The sequence below is a fragment of the Lissotriton vulgaris genome, chromosome 11 (assembly GCF_964263255.1).
Source record: "Lissotriton vulgaris chromosome 11, aLisVul1.2, whole genome shotgun sequence".
Taxonomy (NCBI): Eukaryota; Metazoa; Chordata; class Amphibia; order Caudata; family Salamandridae; genus Lissotriton; species Lissotriton vulgaris.
Genome location: NC_141699.1, coordinates 1,069,490,250 through 1,069,506,543, shown reverse-complemented (window position 1 = coordinate 1,069,506,543; position 16,294 = coordinate 1,069,490,250). Strand labels below are relative to the sequence as shown.

At 45.2% G+C, this 16,294-nt stretch overlaps 1 protein-coding gene across 1 annotated transcript in view; it reads left to right on the top strand.

Moving 5' to 3' along the window:
• ABCF3 (ATP binding cassette subfamily F member 3) overlaps positions 1-15,043 on the top strand; it is a 129,997-nt gene extending 114,954 nt beyond the window's left edge. The window contains exons 20-21 of the mRNA XM_086944458.1: positions 6,523-6,610; positions 13,668-15,043. Coding sequence (XP_086800584.1) covers positions 6,523-6,610; positions 13,668-13,826 — 247 coding nt within the window. The 3' untranslated portion in view covers positions 13,827-15,043. The remainder of the gene's footprint in view (positions 1-6,522; positions 6,611-13,667) is intronic.
• Positions 15,044-16,294: the final 1,251 nt, after the last annotated feature.

Genomic DNA, 16,294 nt, shown 5'->3' with positions numbered 1-16,294 from the left:
CACGTTGGATGTCTGCGGCGATTAGTCTGTGTCATCAGCAGGCGGGAAGGCCTTTACAGACAACCCAGAGAGCGCATTCTACGAGAGCAATCCCCTCATCTACCGCACTCTTTGCTGGTGTGCCGCTTCATCAGATCTGCAAAGCAGCAACCTAGTCCGGCAGACACACTTTTACCAAACATTACTGTTTGGACGCTTCCAGTGATGCAGATACGTGGGTTGGTCGAGCTGTTCTTTGCAATCTTTTTAAATAAGGTGAGTCTCTGTTCTCCCTCCTCCACTTGCTCTTTTTAGACGCTTATTTACAAGCTGGTATATATCATGATCTAGTATGCATATGTTCGCACTAATGCATTTATACATGTTTATGATATTGCTTATACTTCTTTATTATATGTATACTGTGATACAAGGAGCGTCTAACGAGCATTATGTTATGTACTGCTATCTACTCTGATTCAGGCAAGTGAATCTATGAAAGACACCCCAATACTGTAGAAGAACAATAGTTACTTACCTATAATCTGTGGTTCTCCAGTATTGGTGTCTTAAATAGATTCACATGCAACCCGCCCACCTTCCCTCGGAGGCTGGTTTAGGCTATAATGTTTTGGTTCACTCCTGTGCGAGAAAATCTGAGAGCCTGAGCCTCTGGGGAGAACATTCTGGTGGGTGCTGTCGGCTGATTGGCTGCAGTTTGGACTATAGAAAATGACTATGATGGTCATGAGTGTTGAAGTTTTTCTCTTGTAGCTTAGGGCTACTTTACTTCCGGGTTGTTTATTACCAATGTTTTTGGTTATTATTGCTTTTATTATGTACCGTGGGACTCCCACTCCGACGTCGGGGAATGATTCAGGCATGTGAATCTATGAAAGACACCAATACTGGAGAACCACAGATTACAGGTAAGTAACTATTGTTCATTTTCCCTCTGCCATCAAGTCCAGGACATTGAGGTTATGATCCAGATTTTTTTTTTTACGCTTCAGTCCTGTTTCATGGTAAGAGCAACTTGGAGGCTTCTTAGCCTCTTGCAACCTCTGGACAAGCTACACCAGTTGGCACATGTGGGTTGTGCAATCGAATATGAAATTCCAGTCGGCCCAGCATCAAGGAAATCTGACATTTGTCAACCAGATCTTGTAGGAGGTGGCTCAAAATCTGCAGTGGTGGTTTGATCGAAATTGGTCCTCAGCAGGCTCCTCTCTCTTCCTCACCTAGAAGTGACAGTGGTCAGAGATGTGTCCCTGTTGGACAGGGAAAGTCATCTGGGAGAGGTGGAGATCAAGGGACTCTGGTCTCCATCAATAGCCCAGATCACAAATCTCCTAGCAGGGCCCCTGAATGTCAAAGTAGATGAGCTGAGCAGGTGACACCTGGCAGATCATGAGTGCTGTACATCCCTAGGTGGCATGGGGCATCTTCTAACAGTCGGGAGAACGCTGGCTAGATCTTTTCACCTCCAGTGAAAATGTGCAATGTTGAATGTTTTGCACATAAGTGTCTGCAAGAGCACTTGTTATGAGATGCATTCTGTCTGGAATGGAACACACGACACCCGTATGCCCTCCTGCATCGCCTTTCATGCCCTGAGTTCTGAAAAAGAGCGATTGGATCCACATCACCCTAGTGGCTCCTGATTGGGCCAGGTGAGTGTGGTGCTCAAAACATCTGGGCATGAGTATCTGTTATTGAATAAGTCTGCCACTTTGTGAGGATCTTCTGTCACAACAACAAGGCAGTGTTCCTCACTCAAATCTGAACAATTTACTCATTCATGTGTGGAGATTAGGAAGCAGTAAATGACTGCATTTGATCTATCACCTGGAGTGGTGGATGTCATCCTTACATGAAATCGATTTATGCAGGCTGCTGGAACAAATGTATGGCCTGGTGGGCATTAAAAGACTGATCCCTTAGAAGCAAAACTGTTGGACGCCTTTTTTTTTTTTTTTTTTTACTTCGGCCAGCAAGAGGCATTAAAGATTATTTGTCAGCCCTTTCGGTCTTTCTACATTTACCTGGCAATCCTTGTTTAATCATCGTTTGCAATGAGTTTTACTAAAGGTTTAAAACACATGTTCCCTCCCAAGCAGTTTGTGATGCCACAGTGGGACTTTAGCTTGCTCTTGACATTTCTTGTGTACTCCCTTTGAGCTGATGCATACCTGCTCACTAAGACCCCTGACCTTGAAGACTGTGTTCCTCATTGCAGTTATGTCCTCTCGTAACATGAGTGAACTCAGCTCAACCACTTTTTTCCCCAGACAAATTGGTGCTGAGGACTCTGATGCCATCCTTGCCAAAAGTCATGACTCCCTTGCACGTTGTAAAGCCATCACTCTACCACTGTTATTTGCACCTCACCTCTTGAAAGAGGAGGAGAGATTCCATTGGCTAGCTGTGAGAAAGTGCCTCTTTTGCATCGTTAGCCTCCCACTTTTTGCCTAGTTTTGATGTGGTTTCAAATGTAGTGCGCACAGTCCCTGCCAACCAGGTCCCCTGTGCCAGTGTTTCTTCCCTGAAAACAAAACCCCAATCGGTACTTCTAACCCCTGTCAGTCCCTAGTACCTAGGACCTGGGAGCAGAAGAGGGTCCCATGGAAACCTTCCCCCCACTGGGACTCCACTGCCTTGCAGCTTGTATGCCCCCGGGAGGGAGAAAAATGATAGTCAACATGCCACCCTGCACTGGCTAAAGACCTAGGTAAATCACCCCTCCGGCAAGCCTCACAGCCCTAAAGCAGGGAGCACTATACCACAGTTGATGGCATATCTGCAGGGGCAGATATGCTTCTACAATATTTCACTCCATTCCTTTATATGGTACGTGCCAGTGAAGACAGAGAGAGTACATGGGCTGGAAACTCGACAACTCTAGTTCCAAAGCACCATGATGGTTTCACTGAACACAGGAGTGTTGGGTACCAAACTACTCCATACGATAAATCCACACCGATGCCAGTGTAGGATTTATTGCACCATGTACTCAGAGGGCACCTCAGAGATGCCCCCTGAAAACTTACTAACACTGAGACCCTGTAAGTACTTGCCTCTTCTCGAGAGGTCGTTGTCACTGGGCCTGGAGTTGCTCTATTTTCTTCTTCAAGGGGGGCAGCACCTGCTACACCGCTATAAAGATTGACACGTCTATCACTTGGCAAAAGTCACCATCAATAGGGAGGTAAGTAACCACCTCTTCTTCATAATCCTCAATTCTAACAATATTTTGACAACCTAGGGAAGACAAGGGGAATAACAAAAACGGGGAGATCCCCTGTGCATTTAGTGCCGCACGAGGAGTTAAATTAGGGCCTTTTGGCCTGGGACCAGTCCTCCCTTGATCGTATGTAGGGAAATAAATCTGCCTGGGCACGGTAAATAATCTGAGCGAGTCTTTCCCGTTAGAATGGGTATTTCGCTCCAGGTAGTGGCTCTTACTAATATGGGAATTTCCTGACAAAAAAACACACAACTGTACCCCCCGCCAGAGCTTGCGGCGCTGGACGCACTTCACCAAGCCTCTGCGTTCGGTGAATGGCGTTCAGCCGTGCAGAAGGTCAAGACTCGCAGTAGCAGGTTTAAAAAAAAAATGTTTTTAACTGTACCCATTCAAGACCTCGCTGCCTGACAAAAACCTCTGCATAGCACACAGTTATACAAAGGGCAGCTCTCAAGCATTGGGGTTACTGGGTCTGTACAACAAGAGCAATATTTCCTTCTAGGAACCTTCTATCATTTTAAGTAAAACTTAGTAACAGCAGTCTAGTAAAACATAACGGAACATTGCAAAACCCCAGTGAAACTAGATCATTGACTCCAAGAGTGGAAAAAAGTAACATAAGTGATCCCAATTATATCAAGGAGCTTGAGTTGCCTGACTGGGATTGTGCTCACTGCTTGCTAGAGAGCCTTTGCTCTAGTGACGTCTGATGGGCCACTACCAGATAAAGTAAGCAAATTGATGCTGCAAGAAAGAGAAAACGGGGAATAGCCAGGAATTGCAGGATTGCTAGTTCCGAAGTTCTGCTCAGAAGTTACTAATAGATCTGGTGGAGAGGTTGTAATGGAAGAGCTTATACACCGTTTATTAGACATCCTAGCGAAAACAGGAGATCATCCGTGCATAAGGGAAAAACATTTCAAGCCTGGCATCTATTGTTGCTTGGAGTGTTATGCTTCAGAATAGGATTCCAGCAAAACTTACTGAATAGGCTGTTTGATGGGTAACCTCTTTGTACCACAGATTGATGGCATATCGGAGACCAGCATTGACAAAGAAATAGGTCTTGCTGGTGCCACCTATTGGCTGTGCAAGTGGTGTTTTTTTCCCTCAGGTACATGCGTTGCACACCAACCCAAGCAACAACTATTCTGATTTTACAATCAATATGACTTCATCTAATTACATTCAAAAACAGGGTGGCCATTCTCCGTAGTTGTCCAGAATTGTTCATCAGATTTGTCAGTAGATGCAGGAATCATCAAATCCACTTACAAATAGAAAATTTCCAGGGTTGGAAAACAGCCTTGCTGATTTCCTAACCAGATACACTTAAGACACTCACAAGTGGACTATCAGGACAACGGTATTGGGCAAGTACTTTCAGAAGTAGTGCAAACCACAAAGATGTGTTTGCCACTAGTGAAAATCAGGAATGTTAACGAGTATGCAAATCCTCTCTCTAGGCAATGTGCTGTGGATAGAGAGGGCAGGGATCTTTGCCTGGGCTTTCCTCATCTCCCACTTATTCATTATGTGCGGCTGAAGATGAGTATGGCATGATCCAGTGACCAAGATCTTTGTGGCATCCATAAGGGCAAAATAACCATGGTAAACGCAACTATTAGAAATGACTGCTCAGCAATATTGTAGACTTCCAAATCTGTCAAACTTACTAACTCAATTGATGGGTTGGATTTGTCACCCAGGAGAAATGCATTCAATGTGGCGATGTGGCTCCTGAGGTCTTGGAGTTTGGAAAGTTCAAGTTACCTCAGGAATGTATAAATGTTCCCAAAGAAGTTAGGCCTCTTACAAGACATGTTTGTTATGCTGGGAGATAAAAAGGTTTGCATCTTACTGTACATCTCTACCTAACAATTATTTGCAGTTTTTTCCATAAGACATTTACAATATCTACTTGCACTACCACAGTAGTTTAACCTACAGTTTTGTTTGAGCATGTTTAATGGTAATAGACCCACTTTCAAAACCGATAGTTCTGCTAGAGACTTCTAGCTGTAGATTCCTCACCTTTTGAGTATTCCCTCTTTGTCACTCGATCTGGAAACTTTTCAGTAGTGCCTCTGTTTGCTGGAAGGTGGCGCTGTGTTTCTCCACACTGACATCGTTCCACTCCGGAAATGATGCGCAGGGCCTATATAGGCACCACTCCCGCATGCCGACATAAATTCCTTTCTTTCCACACCACCATACACCGGTCTGGAACTCCCTCTTGCCTCCGAGACATTTGCCTCCATATTTTCCATATATGTTCTCTAGGGTGCACGGGATGTCACCCACTAAAACAAAAACCTTCAAGCCTTGTCGTGATTGTGGCAAGCACATGTCTGTGATGGAGCTACATTGGGTGTGCTGAGGTGCTTGGGGTTGTGCCACAGGGTCTGATTTAGATCTCGGCTGACTGGTTACTCCGTCACAACTGAAATGGATTTTCCGGTCCGCTGAAATATAAATCCTATAGGATATACTGGGATTTATATTTCAGCAGATGCGATATCGTTCCCTGTTGTGACTGAGTAACCCGTCCACGGAGAACTAAATCAGGTCATCAATCTTTTGACTAAGAGCAAAAGTTTCACAGCAGCTACTTGGTTTTTCTTATTGAAAAAATATTTCCTGTTTAACTGAACAGAAGCCCTGTAGGCCAGCTTCTCCGAGAAACTTGTCTGACTGAATGGTAGTTTCCTTTATCTGTATTGCCATGCTCATGCAGATATTGCTTTCCTCTAGCTAGAATAAGTGTGCTGCTATTTTTTTAATCAAATTTACTCTTTTTAATGTGCGATTTTTCTTTATGAAAAGAGAAATTGTCTATCTTTAGCAATGGGTTATGCATAAAGTGATCAACATGTTTTGTAAAAATGTTCTGTGATCCTCTGCATAGGTGGAGATGTTTAGTGTTCCTGGATTCAGTGATTGGGAAACTAGGTTTACAAGTGACTTTTATTTCCATGCGACTTGCACACAAGATCAACTCTTTACAACCCACCTGGGAAAAAAACTCCCCAAAAGATTCAGTGAGCCTCATTATGTAACTTTTGCAAGAAGGTGCTGTCATGATGGGTATTGAGTGGGCAAAAGAGGGATATAAGAGGGGCAGAATGTGCTACTGAGGTGCCAATGGAAAGAGAGCAAGATGATAGAGTAATGCTTCCAGACCAATCACTCTACAGTCAGCCACACTAGCTATAAACAGTTTGACCTCTCATTCTTCACGGTCTGTTTCCATAGAAAAGCTCCATCTCTAAATTTATGTTTTTGTGATTTCACAGCCCAAACTTCTACATCCTTGATGAGCCGACAAATCACTTGGACATGGAGACAATTGAAGCACTGGGAAAGGGATTGAATAAATTCAAGGTAAATGTGGCCATTGTATTCTTGACCAGCACTGATGAAATATTAACTGTAATTAATTCACTATCTCCATGCTGTACATTTACCAAGTCATAGTAGATGTCATATGAAGTACACTTCGCCCTTACTTCATAATCAAGTTGGCATCTCTGTGCTGCATAGATGTTTTGAAGGTCTCTTGCAGGCCCCCTTCCTATAGGTTCTTGTATTTTAATCCTTTCTTGAGGATACTTCCTGATGTGTAAAAAGAAGCATTAGTTGCTTCTGCTAATGCTTTAACTGTTTAAAAAAAGTCAGGGAAGATTGGAACCGAAGGTGGTGGGGAATTTGTATCTGCTGCCAGTTTCTCCCCACTTGTTTTTTGCTCCTTTTCCATCCCTTTCCTCTCCAACACCGCATTCTTCTTGTGTTTTCCCTACAAGTCTTTCAAAACATCTACCATGACCTAAACCTAGTTAACAACAATTAAATATGGTAAGCTTGCCCTACTCCATGCACCTGACCTTCAGGATTTCATGTAGCTTGGCTGCATAATAACCTCTCCTTTTAGGAAGGATTGGGAGTTTGGACAGCCTCCGTCTTTCCAGCAACAGGGAGCAAAAAGTATTCTAAATGTTGGCAACATTTTCTGGCATGAAGTGCGAGCATGCCATAACTCCATGTACTGTGCTCTACCCCTCCGAACTTCAGCTATATGGACAGTGCCTGCAGGCCACTTTGGTCACAGCAGGTGTTATGTTAATACATTTCTAAAGCTCATAAATACCCGTGGGTGTCTTGGCTCTGATAGGTGAGGCAGTTTGGCAAGGAAGAGAAAGGATTAGATGTGGAAGAGCCAAGTTTTGAGCAGTTTCCTAAAAATCAATAAAGTTTCCTACAAATCAATAAGGTGGAAGCTACTTTGATGCTTATAGGCAGACCGTTCCAAAGTGTGGGGGCATCTGAGTAGAAACTAATTTGTTTTGATCAATGTTTTTTATTAGGAACAGCTTTGGAAATGGCAGAATCTTGCCAATCTGTATAGTCCACTGTAGCCTGATTTGGACCAAGTACTAGAACGGGATCAATCTGAGACAGAAACTGCCACATTAATTCAAAATTGGTTTTAGTCCAGAGATGGTGTGAGGTGGGGTTACGGTCTACTTTTGCTGTTTTGAATGGGGTTAATTCAAAGACAATAGCTTTATGGTCAGGCCATGTAAGCGGCAGAAACTCCTTGACAGAAATAAACAGGTTATTAGAAAAAATAGCATCTCAGATCATTAACACAGCCCTGTATTTTGATATTTTACCGCACGCTAATAAGCGTGTCATCAGGCAAAATATGCGAGGAGTCCGGATGTATTCCCTCAGTGGGTAAGTTTCCTCACTTATCAAGAGTGTGTTAGCAACTGATGTAAATTGGAACTGATGTAATCTTGTAATGTAATTTTTGTGGAACCTCATGTAAAGCGCTCTGATACCTCCGGGTCTAGCCAGCGCTATATAAAACTCTTAAAATAAATAAAATAAATAAATATGACTGTCACCATGAGTGAGCTGATTTGATAATTGGGGAAGACTGAAAGCATTCGTAATATCCAGGATATCCTGCGTATCTTTATCTTCCACACAATCCAGATAAAAGTTAAAGTCACCTACTACTGTAAAATCGCTGTTACAGCCCCCTCCCACGAACCAGAGTATTAATGGAATGTAGAAAGGCATGTCCTGGGCCAGGGGGACGATAAATGAGCAGGCCTGTGAATGAGTAGTTATTAATTACCTCCAAGCTAAAGGAGAGCATCTTGCATTCCAGATTGGGTGTGGAGTCCGTTTTACACTTGAAGCAAGTTTTGTAGATAATTCCTAAACCTCCCCCTCTTTTGATCGATCGACCTATCTACTCTGATCATAGAGTATCCAAGAGGGGTTGCTATTAGGAGATGAGGGCTGGAATAATTATTTGCCGAAGTTTCTGTAATGAATATGACATCCTGCTGATGACTCTCCATGAATTCAGCAAGTTATTGAACATGTTTTACCAATGATCGTGCGTTGATAAGAGCAAGGTGGAAGTCAGGGGAGATTTTATACTGAACATTCGTCACAGGGGTGGATTTGGATCCTGACTAGGATCAATTTACAAGCAACAGTGATTGAGTTTGTTAAGGAAGTGGAGGTCTTTACCTGACCAAGTAATCCTGGTCTCCTTTCCTGGGACAAAAAGGGAGGGCAGCATCTGACCCTCGGCACGATCTGGGCGCAGACGGGCTTGTCTGCGCCTTCTTGTCCAGCATGCTATTTTGTAGCTGGAGTATTGCAGAGTGCTGACCTGTAAACACCCCCCCCCCCCCCCAAACCCGAAGTTCGGTAAGGGAAGGGGCTGCTAACCTCTACACAATTGGCAACAATTGCCGCAGCGGACCGGGGAAGCAGAGAATAGTGAGCACAACAGGTAAGAGATAATCAAATTACATGAACTAATTTACAAATCACTAAAAGTCACTAAAAACTATCACTTCAAACAAGCTATTAAATTATCCAGTATTAGGGGTGTCTTTCATAGATTCACATGCCTGAATCATTCCCCGTCGGGACTTCCATCCCGACGACTGGGAATGATTCAGGCTTGTGAATCTATGAAAGACACCAATACTGGATAACTGCAGGTACAGGCAAGTAACGCATTTCTTCTGTCTTGCGCATAATATGAACTGAAGTACCAGCATATAATAAAAACAGGAATCACTTTGCATCGCAAGTGGCTTACCAAACGACAAACTGATCTGAATGCAGCTGTACATTTTTGATTGGAGAGGTGTGAGAAAGTGCCATCTTTCTTACATGGCATGCCCCCACTTTTTGCTGAATTGCTTTGACTGAGTGTGCCCTGGGCTCCTGCCAATCAGGTGCCCAGGGCCCGTGTTCCTTCCCTAAAACTGTGTTGAAGCTAAAACCCAATTGGCATCTCTGACCACATGTCAGCCCCTGGTAAATGGTACCATAGGTACCCAGGGCATTGTGACCAGATAAGACCCCTAAGGGCTGCAGCACTTATTGTGCCACCCTTAGGGGCCCTGCACCCTGAGACACAGACACACAGACACAGACCCCCCCCCCCCCGGCATCAGTCACCCCTCTAGCTGGGTGCACTATGCCAGTGGTGTGTGCCCAGGTACATGAGCCCTGTGCCCCTACAGTACCCAGGGCCATTCCTGGGCACTGTAAGTGCAGTGATGCCATTAGGAGTATATGGTGCTGGGAGGTTGTCATTACAAACTCCGCACCATAATGGCTACACCGAAGACTGACAAGTTTGATATCAAACTTCTCAGCACATTAAACCTACACTGATGCCAGTGTGGGATTTAATGTAAAATGCACTACAGAGGGCATCTTAGAGATGCCCCCTGAAACCTAACCTACAATCCAGGTCTTGTCTGCCACACAGCAGACATGTTGCTGGACCCCTGGGTAGAGAGCCCCCTGCTCTCCTGGGCCTGCAACAATGCACATCCTGGGCGAGGTGCTTGGTCTCCTCCCCCAGGATGGGCAGGGGGAAGCTTCAAAGGCATACTACCTCTTGTGAGCTTCTCCAGGCCACTTGCTGTACTCAGCAACTGGCCCCCACCGGTTCTGACCCCCGCTCTGGCGGGAAGACTGGCGGGAAACCCTACGTGAGGAAAGGTGGTGTGCCAGCTTCACTCCTTGGGTGGGAGAGGCAAGGTGAAGCACATCTCCGGACTCCGGCCATCTTGAGGATGGGGAGCCCTGCCCAATTAGAGATAGGCTCCTGCCCCCCTACCACAGAAGATGAGCAGGACAGGGGTGTACTCACCCCAAGACAGGGACCTATTGGTCCCTGCCCTTCCCCTACCTATAACTCCCCTAAATTTAGTATTTAGGGGCACCCTGAACCTTCCTTCCTCAGAACCCGATTTCAAAATTAGAAAGAAGAACAATAAGACCTACCATGCAGCTGCTAACAAGAGGACAACACTAACTGGCTTGGCCCCAGCCCTACCGACCTGTTGATCCTTGAACCTGATCCTGCTAAATCCCAGCGTCCCTGCGGACCGCATCCTCGAGAACCCCGGAGGACCTGCCGGCCTTGACCCTCTTAGAGACTGGGACTCCCATTAGCAGTGGTTCAGTTTAAACCGCAATACCACTGGCGCCAGCCAGGAACTGCAAATCCAGCACACTCTGCACCCGCCCAGCCTGTGCCTGAGTGGACAAAGACCCTGAGGACATCCCCTGGCGATTCTGACCTGGAATACAGTGCCCAAGGACCCTCCTCGACGACCCAGACTGTCTGGGAAAGGTAGTCTGCACCAGTTTGGTGCTTAGGTGCCATGCCGAGATTGGCCCCACGGGCTTGTCTGCGGATGTCCCACTATGTAATGGGCATGCCCTTTAATGGGTCTAGCCTGTTCAGAGCAGAGGCGGACTATGCCGTGAAGAGTTTTAACAAGAGTAAGCACACTGCCTGCTCTTGTTTTAGCTGTGTCAACGACGCACCTGTCGAGGCTTCATTAGGGGCTACCTGCGGAGACGATAGCTGCCTCAGCAGCAACAGGCCTCTCTCCCACTCCTTTCGAGGTTGAGGCCAGGGATCAAGCCAACAGCGCCCAAACTCCATTGGGCAACGAGCTACTCATACCCCAGCTCCTGCAGCCACTGCGAAACAGTTTGAACTTGTCCTCTGTGGCCCACCATTGGCCAGTAGGGGGGGTCGCATCACTTCCACCTCATCTGCTGAAGGAGCATCAAGTCCAATCAAAGGATGTGCCAGATCATGCAGAATAGTTACTTCCTACCCTTTCTGCCCTACACCCTAGATATGCCACCCGCACCACAACAACACCCGGAGGACCACTTGTCTCTTGGCCAACTGATCAATACAGAGGGTGCCAGAATCAGAAATAGGGACTGGTTGTTACTCCGGTTACTTTTCGGTGCCAAAGCAGGATGGGGCCTCTGCCCTATTCTAGACCATCGCCATATGAATTTCTCCTTCTAGAAGGACAAGTTCAAAATTCTGACTCTGGGTCAAGCTATGTCTGCCCAGGATCCAGGAGACTGGATAGTAACGCTGGACTTGCAGGGGACATAGTATCAAATAACTCTCTGCAGTTTGAGGTAAGCCAATAGCACTTTCAGTTCACTGTGCTCCCCCCTTGGCCGTGGCAGTGGTGGCAGCCCACCTGCGCAATACGGAAATACCAAGCTTCGTGGCAATCTATTGCTGCAGGCGGGCTTGCCTCAAACAGTCATAAACCACCTCCAAACAATATCCTGTTAACATGATTTGGGTTTTCCTTGATGACAGTTATACTCGTAGGTGGCACAGTTAGTCTTCCACCAATAAGAGAACTCCGGCTCAATCTATTCACCACCACAGAGACCACACAGTGTCCAGCCATTTGTGCATTGGAGTTCCCAAGGCAGTCCTCCTTTGAAGACGCCTTTTTCCTACACTAGAGCGTGGGACCTCTTTATGCCGTTGTGCCCCTTCCTTTCCTGCCCAGAATACTGAAAAAGATCAGGGGCAGACAGGCCAAGTCATCATAGTGGCTCTGGACTCGGCGAGGAGAGTCTAGTACCCAGAACTTCGGGCCATGAGCATTTATCCTCTGATCTGCCTGCCTCTTTGGGAGAACCTCTTGTCGCAGCAGCAGGGACGAGCCCTACACCTGAGCCTGCACAACCTACGCCTCCATGTGTGGAGATTGAGTAGCAACAGTTGGCAGCTTTCAATCAAATCCATTTATGCAGGATGCCGTGAAGTTTGTTGGCTGATGCTCTTCCCAGTAGGTAGCAAAGTTTGTGAATGTTCTCCCATCATTTTGTCATTGGCCCAGCAAGATCTTGCTGTGGAAAGAGATAAAGGTTACCTCTCTGCCCTTTTGGCGCTTACCTGACCAGCTAATTCTCTTCAAGTGGCCTGTTGTGAGTTTTTTTTTTTTTTCTAGGGACTAGTTCATTCATATGTTTCCACCTACTCAATTTCCTTGGTATAGTGTGACCTTAATTTTTGTGCTCACCTAATTGTTGTGCAGTCTCCCCCCAAACCAATGCACAGTTGCTTTCTTCATCTTCTTACCAACAAGAAAGTATTCCTCATTGCCATAACATCGGACAGGCGAGTGTCCATTGTTCCCCAATATACATCTTTCTTTCTGGACAGATCAGTCCTCAGGACAAAAACAGCATTCCTGTCATAGGAGTCTTGCACTTCCACATAGGCCAATCCATCCCCATGCCAGCTTTCGATGCACCGTTTCACCTTTCCATGGAGAGTAACAGCTTCTTCAACTGGACCCTAAATGGGCACCATGTGCACTGAACCAGAGATTACCAAGAGGGCAACCAACTTTTCTTCATTTTCTCTGTGGCTAAGAAAGGCAAAAAGATGCAAAAGAGGCCCATCTGAACATGAATTGTATTATGCATCAAGATCTGCTGTGGGCTAACCAAGACGTATCCTCCAGCAAACTTGTGCTCTAATTCCGCGAAGGCTGCTACCACTGTGCTGGCGCATGGTGTTCTAGTCCTGGACCTTTGCCAATCTGCTACATGAGCGTCCTGCAGATTACAAACCGGCCCACCCTCCTCCTCACTGTGTGTATTTAACTCATGTAGTCAAGTAATAAGATTCCAACCTAAAGTCTTCACACTGCCATAAACTGATTTCAATGGCTTTGCGTCCTTTGGCGCAGATGGAAATCAGAAGAACACGGACGTCCGCACACAAGGTCGCACTTATATAGTGGCCCTGGCTTCATGTCTGTGGTGGGGGGGCAGATCCGTTGCCACCTGTCGACATTTGTGGGAATTGCTACAGACCATTGTAGATCCAGTTTGGTACCTGGGAAATTCAGGTTAGGAATCTGCAGTTGGATAGTCTCTACCAGAAAAGGTGTTTCCAAAGGTAAGTAACTTGTTTTTAAGATGTAGTAAAATGCTCTACCCACTGAGAAAGTGCCATGTAGCCTCTGTCCATTGCTTCAGCATGACTCCAAATCCTTCTTCCAATCCTGTTAACTTGCAGCATTTTCTCTGTGTCTTCTTCCAGGGTGGCGTCATCCTGGTATCTCACGATGAGCGATTCATCCGATTGGTGTGTCAAGAGCTATGGGTGTGCGAGAAGGGTGGTGTTACCAGGATAGATGGTGGCTTTGACGAGTACCGCAACATACTCCAGGAGCAGTTCCGGAAAGAAGGCTTTTTATAGGGCTGTGTCATTACTGGATCTAACAAGGCAGCCACACACAGCAGGACAGTGGGACATTCAGTTTTTGTATTTGTAAGCGTAAAAGAAAAGCTGCCCAAGTCTGGACATCACTGCAATGAGGGACTCCTCAGAAGTAACTGCTTTGGATGCTGGGGTTCAAAGGCCTCTGTCAGACAGAGAATCTAAGGGTTCTTTGGGATTCAATTAACACATCCCTTGGCTTTCTCTGATGCCACTGCTTACAGCTCCAAGGAGTGGATTCCAGGTGTCGCATTGAGCTGTCCAGCCATGAACTGTGACACCAGGCCTCAGACATGCATCTGAAGGAAGACAGCTGGGGTGTGCTCTGGATTTGTCTGGCTTCTTTTATGGCGGCCATGGTAACTCTTGAATTTGTTTATGCTGGGACTTGTATGGAGTTTTTGAGAGCTATTGTGACCCGCTGTTCATTTGTGTGTGTATGGAAACTGATTTGACATCCAACAAGATTGCGACTGGAAAACGAAGGGCCCTTTTATCGTATAAAACTAAATTTTTCTTTCCTTGATCCAAGTTTAAAAAACTGGATTTTTTTCTTTTGTAAATTGCCAAAGTAAAAACGGTGTAAAGGAATCTTCAGAAAAAGAAGTGTTGAACACGAGTGAGTTTGGTCATGTCTGACATGCACAACTTTCTTTTGGTTGACCGTAGTTTTTGTGCCCTTTTTGTTGCAGAGACAGAAATTAAAAATGCATCTGCTTTTTAAGTGATGAGAAGTATTACTTTACTGTGCAGAAATGTTCGCAGCTTAATGGGTACAATGAAAGGTACAAACAAATTCGCCCTCCTACAGAACTGACCTCTAGTCTGGCCCTTGGCACTTATCAATCCTTGGATCAGCATTGTGCATTCTCTCACTCTAAAAAAAAAATAAACTGTCCAGAGCTGGTTCATCCACACCCTTTCGCAGATCTAGTGAGTTTCCCCAACTTGATAATGACTCTTCCCCAATATGCAGTCTACTTTCTTGGTTCTTTTAGTCTCTCACTGCCCAATACTGCAGACTCGATTTGATGTCACAATCAATCTAATACATGCCCCCTCGTTGTCAGAGACCTTGTCCATCCTATATTAAATAAAAAAATAAAATTACACAACTAAAGTAATTTATTAAGTCGTTAAGAATAGCCACCAGTAAGCTGAATCTGAACCTGTAAATAAAATTATATAGTCCTGTGTTGTGTAGTTGGGTTACATTTTTGTACTTGAATGTGTTATTTTTATGAAACTTTTTTGAATTTATTAGAATAGAAAATCGAACATAGAGGGAGAGCCCTCAATATATTAAACACAAAGGAGCAGTGTCTGCTCCTCCGCTACAGTGAAGGTGTATCATTTTAGTTTTCCTGTTGTGGCGTCTTTGTGGGGCGGGGCTCCTCTCAGAGCAGAGGGAGGAGTGGTTTGCACTCCCTATGTGAGCATGAGTGATTGGCCGTCCCTCTCGGGCCGCCCAAAACAGTCATGCACACATACTGTGTTCTCCATGCAGGGTGCATTACAGCATGCGTGGAGAACAGGTCCACAGCACTCAAACCAATCACAACGCTGCATGTGCCCCAGTGCTTCCTAACTACCCCAAGAAGCCAATAACAGGACATAGGAGAGGTGGCGGCCCGCTAACAAGGTAAGTGATTTTTATTATTAACATTCCCCTTGCCACACCCCATCCCACTTTTGCTAACAGGTAGCGGCCGCTGCTGCAAAAGAGATACCTCCTTCCTTCTATGCCGCACCACCTTCTCTGAATGCGATACCGAAGGTTATGTTTTAAAGAAATAAGTTATTATCTCTGATTTTCTGGACTGTCGGGATTTCTTCTGGTTTGTGAGAATAGCTGCAGCTTTCTGAGGTGCAAAGCCCTAGAAGTATGCTATCTAGAATGTATTGGTAATTCAGTAAACCCAGCCATACCCTTTGGAAAATAAATTGTCTTGGGACCAGTCTCACAACTTTTTTCTAGAGCCAGGGTCCACGGTTATTTCAGTAGGCAGTCTTTTCTTTTCCCTAAACTTAGCACACAGCATTTCTGCAGAACCCACTAACTGTAAAATGTAGTAATTTTATTTCTGAGATCTACAATTTGTACACCAGAATCAGCCTCAGAAACCTGATAACACCAGAGTGCACACATTGCTTAATGTAAGAGTGCAAATCCCCTTTACTGAATATGAGTTTGCACTCATAACTGGATTTCATTTTGCAGATTGGTGGAATTTGCAATGTGAGTAACCTTTCTCTCAGGGGTGTGTAGTATGTTCCAGGGTGACCAGTCTGCAGAACATCAGGGAACTATATTCAAGTTTACCAGGGCCGTAGATAAGTAGCTCAGCCAGTCAAAAGATTTTTTTATTTTTGAACTTGTAGTGTTTTTTTCATCCCATTATAAATACAGGGAAATACTTGGCCTGGGTAAAATATTCATATATTAG